Below are 13,993 nucleotides of genomic sequence, written 5' to 3' on the forward strand. Positions count from 1 at the left end.
ATGGGGGAGGAGAAGCAGAAAGGGAAGTTATAAGGATATAAGGTACAGTGGTACCTCTGGTTACGTACTTAATTCGTTCTGGAGGTCTGTACTTAACCTGAAACTGTTCTTAACCTGAAGCACCACTTTAGCTAATGGGGCCTCCCGCTGCTGCTGCGCCGCTGGAGCACGATTTGTGTTCTCAACCTGAAGCAAAGTTCTTAACCTGAAGCACTATTTCTGGGTTAGCGGAGTCTGTAACCTGAAGCGTATGCAACCCTAGGTACCACTGTACAGCAGTCAAGGAAACCTGACGCTTAGGAGCACAGGAATCTACTTTATATCTCCAGCTAGCTCAGTTTTGTCAACACTGGCTAGCAGTGGTTCTCCAGACTTTGTAAGGAATATTTTCCAATCCAACCTGGAGATGCTGATGGTTACTTCAACACGCAAAGGATGTGCTTTACCGATGAGCTAAAGGCATCCCTTCTAGAGGTGAATCTTAACAAGTTCAGCAAGCCCATACCAAGGAGAATCTACTGACAGAACTTTCAATGCCTGAAGAAAACTGCTGGGACAATCCCGCCCCCACCTTCCCCAACACTACTTAGGACCTACTTGTCCCAAGAGAAGGCAGAAATTTGGGTGCCCAGACTATGGAGCACAACTATCCTTCACTCCTGAGAGAATCATCCTTGGCCTGAGAGAGCTGTTAAGGCAGACCTACCCCCACCTTCTATGGTGCAGCTTTAAAAAGACCAATGTGACTTGAGGGAAGGCAGAATCACCCAACATACCAAAATCATTGCTTGGTTCAGGTTTCAACGGTACACCTGAAAAAGCAAAGACAAATTAATTATAATGGATTATAGTATCATTTGTATTGTATTATGTTATTTCATATAGCAAGCAGGAGTTCATAAAAATGAACGTAAAGTTTTATTTATAGCATACCACATTTCTACATCTTTGTGGAAACACAGGTAAAACCTAATGTGAAAGAACAATCAATAGCTCTGTACTCACAATAGCCTCAATGGCCTAATTTCTTGTTCTTATTGAAATGGAATAGAGGCGACTCAGAACTTATGCTGGGGTTATGTTCCGGGGATAGCACCTAAAGCTATGTATGGTCAAAACATATTGGGTTCAATGGCAAGGACGAGACGGGACTTGCCAAAGTATTTTTTTCTAGCCATCCACCCCCTTTTGCCAAGCAGATAGGTTAAATGTGGATAATTTGTGAGTGATCTGTGCTTCACATCTCAGGCTGTCATAATCTGAACTCTGCAACATTCATAGCAAAGGTTGAATGCATTTCTCGTTATTTTCCCCTCCTCTCAAAAAGGCATGCATCTTAAAAAGCCAGGCTTCAGCAGTGCAGCAAATGAAGGCCTTGTTGGCTTTGTTTAATGGACCAGTAGTAAATGAAAAGGAATCTTACCTCTTTTAATTTGGCAAACCCAACTGTGAAAACTGTCACAGTGGAAAGTGATCCAACGATTCCAATTCTGTCCTATTCCTCCACATTTTGCATCTGGTTCATAGAAAAACCTAGCGCTCCTCATTTCAAAGTTTAGCTACAGTAGAAACAAACTTTTCTTATTCTTATTCTTTTTAAAATTCGTCCGTGGCAACATAACAAAAAGGAGACAGACTTACAATAGCAGTCTTAGAATGATTTGTACCCATGTGAACATCTACATATATAGAAAGAAATGGGTTGCCATTTCCTTATTAATGCTGTGTGGGTGCAGGCTAACATTACTCTTATACCTAAAGAGGGACAAGAGTTGACCTTAGTAAAAAATTATTGACCAATCTCATTACTGAATAATGACTATAAATTATTTCAAATGATTTTGTTAGGAAATTTAAAAAAAATTCTATAAGACTTAATATACACCATGACCAAAGCAGATTTTTACCTATCAGACAATTAAGAGACAATGTCATAAATCTGTTTGAGTATTTGAGCTGTCATAATGAGAAGCAAGCTGCACTGATTTTTCTGGATGCAGAATTTTTACATGAAAGAGTAACTGAACTTGCGGATTTGAAGATGGAAAAAATACTGTTTTTAGAGAAAATAGAATGGTTAGATTTTAAGGAATGAATACTATATTTAGCTGCAAGATAGAGATCTAGAAGTCTTTTCTTCATTCTGCCTATGTTCTTTTTTAGATTAAGTGGCTGTTTTATATAAGTAAATTATAAAACAATACTTTGTAATGGGCATGTATTTTTGTATATCAGTAAGTAATTTCAAGCAAATCTTGTAGATTGCATACAAATAATATGTTTAAAGACATTATTGCTGGATATTTCAGTTACTAAAGGTTTTAAAATGCTGCTATGTGATCTGTCCAAGGTAAATATGAGAACAAGAGGGTGTGTACGCCAAGGTTAAAGACATTTTTTGTAAAACTAACAATAACTTTGCTATCAATACATCAGCATTACTCTTTTACTTACATTAGATCCATCACTCCAAGTAAATCCTTTATCAGGATCAACATTATTCAAACCAATCCAATAAGTGTCATCAGAACGCCTAAAATATATAAAAAATAGTGATTCAGAGTCTAGAAAATTTCAACAAAGGTATGGATTTCATAAATCTGATACTCTGGTTTCTCTTCAGAACGTATAAATCTTTCGCCTACGGATTTCAAACATCTGAGTTTTAAAATTTGCATTCACTATATTCTCTAGAAAAATATTATACGTGTGTATCAGTTCATTCATTTAAAGCTTGTTACATCATCAAATTTCTGGAACAGGTGTGCCATTCTCAGCAGGAAGGATTAAAAACAAACAAACTCACATCTCTTCCAGAATCTTCTGTTCTTCTTCACTGTGAATAGAAATGAGTTCTCCTCCAACTGCTCTACAAAACTCTCGTGCTTCAAACCAAGATTTCTTATTACTTTTGTTTTTCGTATAGGCCTAATGCATAAAACATAATTAAACATTGATAATAAGCACCAGATTTTAATACATAACACTCCCTCCCTCTAAATATTGCTAATTTCCTTCTTTGTTTGCACCCAGGATTCATACCCTGATAACCTTTTGAATTCAGACTCCAATTTCATATTCTGCATCAGATTCTACTACTTTTGCTCCTGAATACTAACCAGTACCAGGCCAGTACCCTATTCTGTCTTTATTACATACCAACAATTTATTCATGTTATAGAAAAGAAAGGAGCTTTAAAATGTGAGCTTCATTCATTCTGCTACAACTAGAGATATGTGACAAGGGCTGTCCCAAAACATTTTGGCACCTAAGGCAACCATAAAATAGTATTCCTCTCCCCACCAGGGATACTGCCACCTGAGGTGGTTGCCTCACTTTGCCTCATGGGTGGGCCAGTCCTGTGTATGAATCACCCCTAGGATAAATCTGGTGAGCATTCCTTATGAAATTCCTACTTGCTCTTTCTTTCTTTTCCTGAAGACAAATAACATATTTCTATGCTAGTTGTAATATAAAATGTGGGACCATAAAATAATCTCATTCAGAGTATGGTTTGCATGAGTTCCCATTTCACAGATAAGGAAAGCAGCTAAGGGCAAGACAGACATAGCATAATTGAATGTATTTACACCAGAAGAGTTCAACCTTTTGGAGTCCACGGCTCCCTTGACCAACAACATTGTTTCTGTGGCACCTCTGTGGGGCTTAGAAACACAGTTGTGTCACCCCTTGCCTACAGCACTGGCATCCTCTCAACCTTTTTTGGACACCCTTCCTTGTGGAGTGTTCCCTCAGCCTCCTCTCCCCTCTCCTTGGAAGTCCTCTGGGAACCTGCTGCTGCCACTCCGGGTCTCTGAGTCTCTGAGAGGTGCCTCCTTACACTGCGCCAAGGGGCCTAGCCTTAGCGACCTGACGGAGACTGGCCAAAGGTGAATGTGAGGCCAGCTCCTTACCTTGGGAGGCAACAGTTGCAGCAGCAGGCGCTGCTGGGAACTGCATGGCTGAAAGGCTCCCCTTTAGTGTCCACCTCTCAGCTCCCAGGCAGGCATTGCACACAGCAAGCACAAGAAAGGCTAGTGTGGGGGCTGCCTGCCTGCCTGACCTCCCACTTGCCCATCCATTCCCAAGGGCTGGTGGACTGGCTGGCTGGGCCTCCTCATCCACTTGCTTGCTTACTCCAAGGTTACCTCAGCTGCAGGGGCACCATTTGCCTAGAGAGCATATAGCCAGGGCTACTGCAACAAACAGCCATGCAGTATTTGGGGGGCAGAGACATGAGATGGGAGGGAAGAAAAGAGGCCAGTGTTGCCTGCCACATCCCTGATCATCATTCAAGGTACCGCAGGGTACCACTGGTTAAAACCCCCTGACATACACAGTTTTTAAAAATGTAAATAACCCTGGGTGTGAGGACAATTAGAGTTTTCCTCCCAATGCAAATAGCAGTTATGAAGTGGTACTCTTCTTCAGATTTCAGAAGGACTTATGTGGGTCCTGATCCTGTCTGAGCTTCTCCATACTGCTATTTCACTTTTAAAATACTGCACGTTACTTTTAAAACACTGCACATGTTAATTACTTACATGTGTAAGTACTTACGCACACTTGTTAGAAAATAATGCTAGGTGGCTTTACTGCCGTACCTTAGAAGAGCATCTACAGTGTGTTGGGCTGCCATATGTCTGGGGGGAATTTCCAAAAGGTGGCACTTTGTCCTGGATCTTGAAATATGGCAACCCTAACAGTATGATCAACACTAGTTTGCTGAACCTTTTTTAAAGATTCTGTCACTGTCAGGATACAAAAGATCTGGATAGCTATGCAGCCTTCATTGAGAATTAGTTGCACTGTTTTTGTTGTAAGCCTCATTTAATTATTATTATTATTATTATTATTATTATTATTATTATTATTATTAAGGTAACTGAATATTTCAAACTCATTTCAAAAAGTAAATTTGAAGGATTCCCTCCCAATTCACAAGGAAAATTATCTTAAAATTATCTGAAAGATGTGTAGAATTTTTCTCCAGTTCCTCAGCCTGTAGTGTCACAAATTTTAAGATTCAACAGAATATACAACAAACATTTTTGGTTGGTTTGAATTTGGTTGGTTTGTGCTCTACTTAACAGGTGACAAAAGTTGCAAAACACCATAAAAAATGTTCCTTCTGGATAATGACTCCATAAATATAATCCAGAATTATCTAATTAAGCCAGCACAGCTGCAAATCTCTGGGCCCTGGGTACCCTTTCCTCTCCCTCCCGTGAGCCCAGAGCTGTTTTACTGGGCTACTGTCAATGTGGAATTATCTTTCACAGGCCAGTTTGAAACTGATCTTATTGAACAATTTTAGGTTAATGTTGAAAAATAGGAGACAAGAATTATGAATGGTCACACAAAATATGAGAGCCGCAACAAAAAGGGTCAGTAAAACAGAAATAAATATGCAGCTACAATATGTTAAACCACCAACAGAAAAATTCTGAGCCCAGAAATGAATGAAATTCACAGCATTTCCACACAAAAATCTAAGCTTTCTTCATATCAGTAGTAGAATAAATAGGGCAGCCAAGGAAGGGGGAGTCATTTTGTTGCTAAACAGTGGGGAGGCAGAAATCCATTCTCATCTACAGCAGAAATCCATTCTGATCTACAGCAAACCAGCCAAAGATCAATTTTAAAGTTGACATTTCAAATAAACTAAAGTTCAAAACACTGAACTAAACTACACAATAAAATGAATCACAATTAAAAAAACCCATTGAACATTTATATTTAAACTAAAACCACACTCTCAGATGGCTTGCATGTCTACCTTTGCCTTGCTATTTAAGCTAACAAGAACTTAGAAGCAAGAAACGCTATACCTACCTTAAAGCACACATTTCTAGTACTGCTTGGACGCCATCCTACTGGGCACGGCTGGAGAGGAGTTGGTTTGGGGGCAGGAGTTGTTGTCACACCTTCAGCCCATTGTTTGCAGATGAAGGTTGCCTTCTCCTCACAGTTCACAACATCCCACAATCCAGCTGCAGTCCCAGTTCTCATGGCAACACAGCCAGAATGTTGCCCTTTTGGAGATACAATCGCCAGTCCAATTGAGTATCTGTTCATATGTGTAAAACTACTACTAATAATGACAGTGTAGAAGCCCCTTGTGAAATATCACTCCAGTTAGGCTTCAGGAAGTACCTACCAGGCATTTCTGAATTCCAGTGGGTGAACAGAGCACTGTCTCCAGTGGTCCAGATAAATGTCCCTGGTTGATGTACATCTGAAAGACTGATCCAGAGATATTTTTCAGAATGAAGCCCAACTAGACTAGTCAGGTAGGCCTGTTCATACCTGCATAGAAAAATAAGTAATAAGTGTGTTAAAAGTGAGTGCACCTTTTTTAAAAAAGAAGAAGTTAATTTTCAGGACATACTGGAGTTGATGTGCATTATTATTATTATTATTATTATTATTATTATTATTATTATTCCCAGGGCATACTTAAGGTGGTGTCACTCTGTACATCAGAGGAGACATAGAAGCCAACACATTGGAAAACCATGAAGGGCTAGACTCTACCACAGTGTCATGTAGGTAACAATACTAAGCCTGATGAGTACTTTAGTACAGGGGATATGCTACTGTCCTCCTGCTCAAAGTGCTCAGGGAGATCTTCAGATGGAGACTGAGATCAAGGAGGCATTCAAAAGAGGGAATGCTAGATAAATAGGTGGCTTCAACACTCTCACATAGATTGGGTGCATGTGTGTTCTAATTACAACAAAGAGGTAAATGTTCTAGATATCCTCAATGACTGTGACCAAGGGCAACTGGTCACGGAACCAACCTGAGGGGTCTCAGCCCTGACTTAGGCTGCTTACACACCATATATAGAAAGCAATGCTCTTAATAAAACTGAGGAGTATAGTTTACCCTTCACAGAACTACAATTCCAAGCATGCTTAATAAACTACAGTTCCCAGGATTCTTGGGAGCAGGGGGAGATGTACTTGAAATGTATGGTGTGTAGATAGCTTTAATCTTAGGTGGTGGCCAGAACCTGCTGCAAGATGTAAACATTGTTGAACCAACTGGGGAAAGTGACCACAATGCTATCAAAAGTAAAAGGTTAAAACAACAACACACACCTATGCCTTCAGGTCAGTTTTTACTAAGAAATACATCTACATATTGTGTCTACCAGCATAATCTACAGGTCTGTCACAAGTCTGAAAAAAGAATTACAAGTGCATCCAGAGTAGGTAACTGAGGCACATGATTCTCTGTTCAGACTACAGCAAAATACATATATACAGGAAATCATCAATGGGCTTAGAAGATATTCTAGAAAACATGCACCCATTTGAGATAGAAAAATCATTCAAGCTAAGTGTCTTGTTGTCACAAGGACAACCAGTAAATCCCTGATGAGCAAATTGAGATTCATGCAATGCTGCTGCTGTCTCAAGGAAATCAGTAAGGCCACAGATTGCAAATCTAATAGGAAGTTCACAATAAATGCTGAGCAGATCATTCAAGAAAGTACCTTAGTCACAGACTGTGGTTCAGCTCTTAATATGTATTATGTGGCCAAAGAATTATGTGGCCTCTAACAGTTGTAACCATTGTACTTTTCACCCACATAACACTCATAAGCTTGTATCCAATGTTCATTCTATTTAGTGTAGACACATAAAAAATAATGAACATGGCTGACTTAGTTCCATTAATGTCAACAGATCTAGTCTGAGTGAAATTTAGATGGACACAACCAAGAGTAAGAAAGCTGTGCATAAATTTTAAAAATAAAACTAATTGAGCAGATAGTCATAACAAAATCATCTTTTTTCTTTCATGGCTAGGAAGTGGGGAAAGTGGAGTGAAGAATGCCCTCTGAATATCAAGACCAATTATTTTTCAGTTGAATATTGAGAAATATAGCTTTTTGTAGTTTATCAATATTTAAAATGCTCGTTTCTTCATTCTTGATCTAAGGAAATTCTTTTTCATACCTGTTCTCCACAGAAGTTAAAGATCCCTTATTTATTTCACAGAACATCTTTGCTTCTGAAAATGTTAGAGATGTTTGTCCAATTAAATAACAATAGATACCGTGCCTTTTCCAGCCCTGTTCATATAAAAGAACCAACAACCACATTACTACAATATTAGGTTGGAGACAATGAGGTTTTTCAAATGACACTGCTGAATATGTACTAAAATGGGAATCTCTGTCCATCATGAGGCACCACAGAAGTTGCACAGAAATGTCCTATATGTTGCCTGGGTCAGTGATGTCACCCTCTGAAATGATGCAAGAGTCTTTATCTCAGCATAATAATTAATGCTTATTATTATTATTTATTATATTTATATACTGCCCTTCATCATAAGATCTCAGGGCAGTTCACAGTACTTTGACCATTTGACAATTCTTTTTTGAGCCCAGACTATCAATATAACAATCTAAAGCAGATTATGGGGAATAGTCTGGTATAAAGCAGATGAGTCTGATTTCTTCTGGTTCTGGAGTAGAACATACAACACTGTCTTAAGCAGAGTCAGAATGTAATCTTCAGTATTGTCTACTCTGAATAGCAGCAGGTCTTCAGTGTTGCTGCCCAACTTCCCTTTTCCCTGGAAATGTCAGGGATTGAATCTGAGGCCTCCAGCATATGTTTGCCACTGAGTTGCATCACCAGCAATTTTGCCCATCTCTATTATATTTTGCTCTTTGGGAAAACACAGTTGTGTGAAATAAAAAAAACAACCAGAGCAATCCTGCTAGCTAAGGAATAAAGTTGAATCTAACCATTGAAATGCATAAATTGCTGAATGGATGATGAAGACCTTCCAATGTATACTTGTACTTTTCTCTGAATCAGGAAATGTTCCATGTATTCAGCGAAGAATTCCCAAATTCCAAAATCTGAATCCAATAAAGGAATTACATTGCCCCTGTGAGCACATACCTCCATGAGCACATCAGAGCTCTATCACATTTGCGTGTTGAGTCCCACAACGCCACCCTCACCAAGAAATCACACTTCACACATCAATTTTGTTTAAGGTTTTTGGCATGATTTTGGCCACAACTTTATTAAAATACAAATACGTGAGTGGTTGCTTAGGCATTGGTTATGACTATCTGTCCTTGCCCATGGACAGAGCTGGCCTTCCGGATTCCAGCGGAAGCCAGCGTGGGAAACAAGTATTGGGTGAGAAAATGAAGCCGGGTATCAGTCTCACACCTCTCACCCTCATGTTCCTGTGGGGCTTGCACGGCCCAAGTCCGACTCCGGGGACAAGGACGAAATGAATGGCAAGCCCCTGGATTCCTTTAACGGAATTCCCTTTCCGCACCACCATTTGGAGGGGTAGGCACTTACCCCTCTTCCAACCAATTTTAACCAATGCCTAACCGCCAACCTTACAAGTTGTGACTTATTTGCTACGCAGTAGGCGAAACCCAAATGGCCCCAGCCAATCAGCCAAATGGTAAATTCCTACCAGGCCCCCGCACCAATGCGGACGACCCCATGACAGGCATAGCAAGGTCAAGCGAACCATAAAACCCAACCCATTAACGGGAGGGTGGGCGGGTGATCCAGTGCAGAGGCCAAGAGGACGCCCCAGTAGAGGCGACCTGCATTTATAGCCTCTGACCCCTCCTCCCCAATGGCAACATGCAAAATTCCCTGGCAACACAATTAACCCTTTATGGTTTGGCTTTTCCCCCTACAGCAACTAATAGTGTGGCTTGTATGTCCCAACCGCAACACGTGTTCTCATTTCAGGGAGAACACGCTTTGCGTGTTGAGTCCCACAACGCCACCCTCACCAAGAAATCACACTTCACACATCAATTTTGTTTAAGGTTTTTGGCATGATTTTGGCCACAACTTTATTAAAATACAAATACGTGAGTGGTTGCTTAGGCATTGGTTATGACTATCTGTCCTTGCCCATGGACAGAGCTGGCCTTCCGGATTCCAGCGGAAGCCAGCGTGGGAAACAAGTATTGGGTGAGAAAATGAAGCCGGGTATCAGTCTCACACCTCTCACCCTCATGTTCCTGTGGGGCTTGCACGGCCCAAGTCCGACTCCGGGGACAAGGACGAAATGAATGGCAAGCCCCTGGATTCCTTTAACGGAATTCCCTTTCCGCACCACCATTTGGAGGGGTAGGCACTTACCCCTCTTCCAACCAATTTTAACCAATGCCTAACCGCCAATGGAGCCCTAAGCTCACCGCCAACCACTCACAGACCCAACCAAGACCTTAGCTTGGCTACCACAGCCCCCAGCCACGCCTTATTCCCTAAGGCAGAAAGGTGCACCCCATCATCCCTGTAAAAAGATTCATCCTTAGCAAGAATCTCGGGATGAGAAATCACATCACCATCCAGCTCAAAAACCTTTTTTGAGACCGCGGCGTTAATACGCTTCCTGGACCTCTCAATCGCAGTTGGGCAACGACTGCCTCTCCAACCACGCCTTTGTAAAAATTTGGACCAGAAAATTTTTGCTGCCGGCACCATTGCCCGCAGCGCCTCCAGGTCACTCAGGATTGCAGCGCGTAACTTAACACAGCCCATGGAGACCAGGTCATTCTCGCCCAGCTGTACCACAATGGCCGAGGGCGGCCCCTCCGCGCCCAACTGCCTCCTAATCAATGGCAGGAACTCTGTCCAAGACATTCCCCTTCTGGACAGCCATGACACGTGTATATGACGAGGAAGGCCGAGACCCGATCCCAATCCAAACTGCCTGGCCTCGATGCCGGCCCAATGCACGATGCTGTGCCCCACCATCCAGATACGAACTGCTGCTACACCTGATGAACAAGTAGATAGAAAGAAACGTATGTTAATGAACATAGCCTCTAAACGCATCAGATTTCCAGCGACCCAAATTCTTTATTCTGCTGGCAGAGAGGCCCCAATGTGCCGCCGTCGTGGCGGCCCCAATCCTAAAAGAGTGAGGGGCAAAACCACTAGCAGAAACACCACAGGCCACGATGGCCTTCCGCATCACCAATGCAAACTGGCGCCTAGACAGGGGCAACCCATCCTCATGTCTCAACAGCGGGCCTTCCCCAGGGGCCCGTAAAGCCAGGTACTTTCCAACATCCTTAACCGGACACGGTCCCGCCCCCCCCGTGGCAGGGAGGCGAAGAAGGGCTCCCCTCCCTCTCTGGTCCGTCTTCGAATTTCTGACCATGAGCTTAAGCTCCGCCGGGAACAGCTGTATGTCCCGAAGCAAAAGTCCCCTGGAACGGCCATGCTTGTGCTCCTCCCAAACAAGTTCACCAACCCTCAGAGCACCGAAAAATGCAATAGAAAAGGCTGCCGAAAAAAGGCGAGCCTCATACCTGGACCAGCAAACTTTTTGCAGTTTTTTGCGCATTTTACATAGCAAATCAAATGATATAGGGTGTCGAGTAGCTGGCTGGGAAGGACATAGCCTATCCCATCCCTCCAGGGCCTTACGCACCACGAACTTCGCGCAAGGATCTTTATCAAAATAAAATTTACAGAAAAAGGCAATGGCCGCAGCCTGGATCCTTATCGTCTTAGCCGCGCGTCCCAGCTGAAACAGGTGCGCCAAATATTTTAGCACCTGAGAAGTGGATGGCAAGGCCCACCTCCTTTCCCCAGCTGACCTGTGCGTAAAATACCAAAAATCAGTCCAAGCTTTTGTGTATGACCTGAGAGTAGAAGAGGAAATAGAAGCCGCTACTCCCTGAAAAACTAATTCCTGCCAAGGCTCCAGAGATGATCCGGGAAATATTCCGGACGTAACCGAGCCTCTGGAACCAGAAGTCTGAACCGCTCCATCTGAAAACGGGACAGAGCATCAGCAATTTCGTTAGACACCCCAGGGACGAAACGGGCAGAAAACACTATGTTAAAGCGTAAACAATGCAAAACAAAGGCCCGCAGCAGGGCTGACACCCTAGGAGAACGGGACGACAGTTTAGCCAGGACATTCACCACCGCCATGTTATCAGTCCAGAAGCAGACACGACGGTCCCTGAAATCATCGACCCACAAGTGCACTGCGACTGCAATGGGAAAAAACTCAAGAAAAGTTAGGTCCCGCGTAATGGCTTCTCCCTGCCAATCTGGAGGCCAACGCATGGCACACCATCTGCCCCTCCAGTAAAGACCAAAGCCTAAGGAACCTGCTGCGTCTGAGTGCACCTGGAAATCATTGTGCAAGTTGAGCGTGTCTTGCCATAACGACACCCCGTTGAATTCCTCTAGGAATTCAAGCCAAATGTTTAGATCAGCCTTCACCTCACTAGAGAGGCGAACTCGATGATGAGGGGCCTTCAAACCCACAGTGAGGCGAGCCAAACGGGAACAAAATGGGCGGCCTGGGGCCACCACCCTACAAGCAAAATTAAGGTGACCTAATAGCGATTGAAGTTGTAGTAGGGACACCTTCTTCAATGGGAGCAACTCTCCTATAACCTTCTTCAGAGCAACCAGCTTATCCTTAGGCAAGCTGGAAGTTTGGGACACCGTATCCAAAAGGATACCCAGGTAAGTAAGACGGGTCGTAGGACCCTCAGTTTTTTCCGCCGCTAACGGCACCCCCAATTCCTCAGTAAGGTCAGCGAATGCGCGTAACAACACCGAGCAACCGCCAGTAGAACAATCTGAAGCCAGTAAAAAATCATCCAAATAATGAGTGACTCCGCCCAGCCCTGCTTTCTCCTTAAGGGCCCACTCCAAAAAGGTGCTGAAGGATTCGAAAGCAGCACATGCTATCGAACAGCCCATAGGCATGGCTTTGTCAAAGTAATAATTACCCTCAAACTGAAAACCTAGTAGCCAAAAATCCTCCGGATGAATAGGCAGTAAACGAAATGCCGACTCAATATCACACTTTGCCAGTAAAGCAGCATGGCCAAACTTCCGAATCATCTTGATCGCGTGATCAAGGGATGCATACCTTACTGAGCAAAGCTCCGGAGGAATAACGTCGTTGACCGATGTGCCCCTAGGATGCGACAAATTATGAATCAAACGAAACTCTCCAGGGGCTTTCTTAGGCACAATGCCCGATGGGGATACATGCAGATTAGGAAATGGAGGGGCACAATAAGGGCCAGCCATCCGATGCATGGCCACTTCCTTCGTAATCTTCTTTCGGGCGACCTCAGGTAATTCCCGCACTGATTTCTGATTAGTCGGATTTTTAGCCACAGGAGGCATGGCTACCGGGATCCGAAAACCAACAGAAAAACCATCACTTAAATATAGTGCCGCCTCCTTATCCGGGTAATGCCGAAGCCACAATAGCAGGGCCGGCAAACGTACAGGAGTAAAGGCCAAAGAAGTCAGTGCATTACTTTGTTGTTCCTGAGGTTGATGGGGTGGGGGGGGCGGGCTTGGGGGGTTGCTGAGAACCCCCCTTTCCCCCTCGAAAGGGCCGCCGACCACCAAAGCAAGAGGAAGCGGGGTGCGCTCCGTTGCACTTTTCGCAAATGTGCGCAAACCTACAAGTTAGGCGCTGGCAAGAGGCCCTGTTAAAATCCCAACATGGCAGGCGTCGGCCAGGTCTAAAAGTAAAATTTCTCAGCCTCTGCTGCTCTGGTACCTTTTTGTCAATAAGTAGGGCCACGTACGTAGTCCATACGTCAAGATCCTTCCGATCCCAGCGAGCGGAAGGAATCTTGGCAGCACGGCGCCTGAAATTCTCATCATATTTAATCGCGGCTTTCTCGCCAGCTTTAGTGAAAGCAGAGCGCACAATGGATAAATAGACCAGCAAATGGAGGGACCTCCGCGGATAAGCTGCCATAACTATGCCAGCAAAGACCTGGAAACAGTCGAGCCAACGCTCGAAAGTCCTGTCAACCGCAGAGGACCCTGCCCGTCTTTTTGTAGAAGAGCTTCCCTTGTCCTGATCTTCAGAAGGTGGGACTAACTTGAACATATCAATGTAGCGTCCATTTAGTATTCTGGACCGCAATTTTGATGACAAATGAGAGCCGGGTATAATATCCCTGGCTGAGTTAGT

The 13,993-nt window shown here is 43.4% G+C and overlaps 2 protein-coding genes across 4 annotated transcripts in view; one reads left to right on the plus strand and one right to left on the minus strand.

The window, feature by feature from the left end:
- The window catches only part of LOC307200010 (macrophage mannose receptor 1-like), a 53,496-nt gene that overhangs the window by 26,382 nt on the left and 13,121 nt on the right, over nt 1-13,993 (minus strand). For all 3 annotated transcript variants that reach the window (XM_079948262.1, XM_079948263.1, XM_079948261.1), the window contains exons 10-16: nt 7,972-8,087; nt 6,162-6,310; nt 5,837-6,036; nt 2,807-2,928; nt 2,455-2,533; nt 1,424-1,559; nt 777-812 (exon numbers count right to left, since the gene is read on the minus strand). In XM_079948262.1, coding sequence (XP_079804388.1) covers nt 777-812; nt 1,424-1,559; nt 2,455-2,533; nt 2,807-2,928; nt 5,837-6,036; nt 6,162-6,310; nt 7,972-8,087 — 838 coding nt within the window. The remainder of the gene's footprint in view (nt 1-776; nt 813-1,423; nt 1,560-2,454; nt 2,534-2,806; nt 2,929-5,836; nt 6,037-6,161; nt 6,311-7,971; nt 8,088-13,993) is intronic.
- Nucleotides 1-13,993, plus strand: part of ST8SIA6 (ST8 alpha-N-acetyl-neuraminide alpha-2,8-sialyltransferase 6) — a 473,234-nt gene that overhangs the window by 13,760 nt on the left and 445,481 nt on the right. The gene's annotated exons all lie outside the window — the stretch shown is intronic.

The sequence above is a fragment of the Podarcis cretensis genome (genome assembly GCF_951804945.1).
Source record: "Podarcis cretensis genome assembly, chromosome: 12".
Lineage (NCBI taxonomy): Eukaryota > Metazoa > Chordata > Lepidosauria > Squamata > Lacertidae > Podarcis > Podarcis cretensis.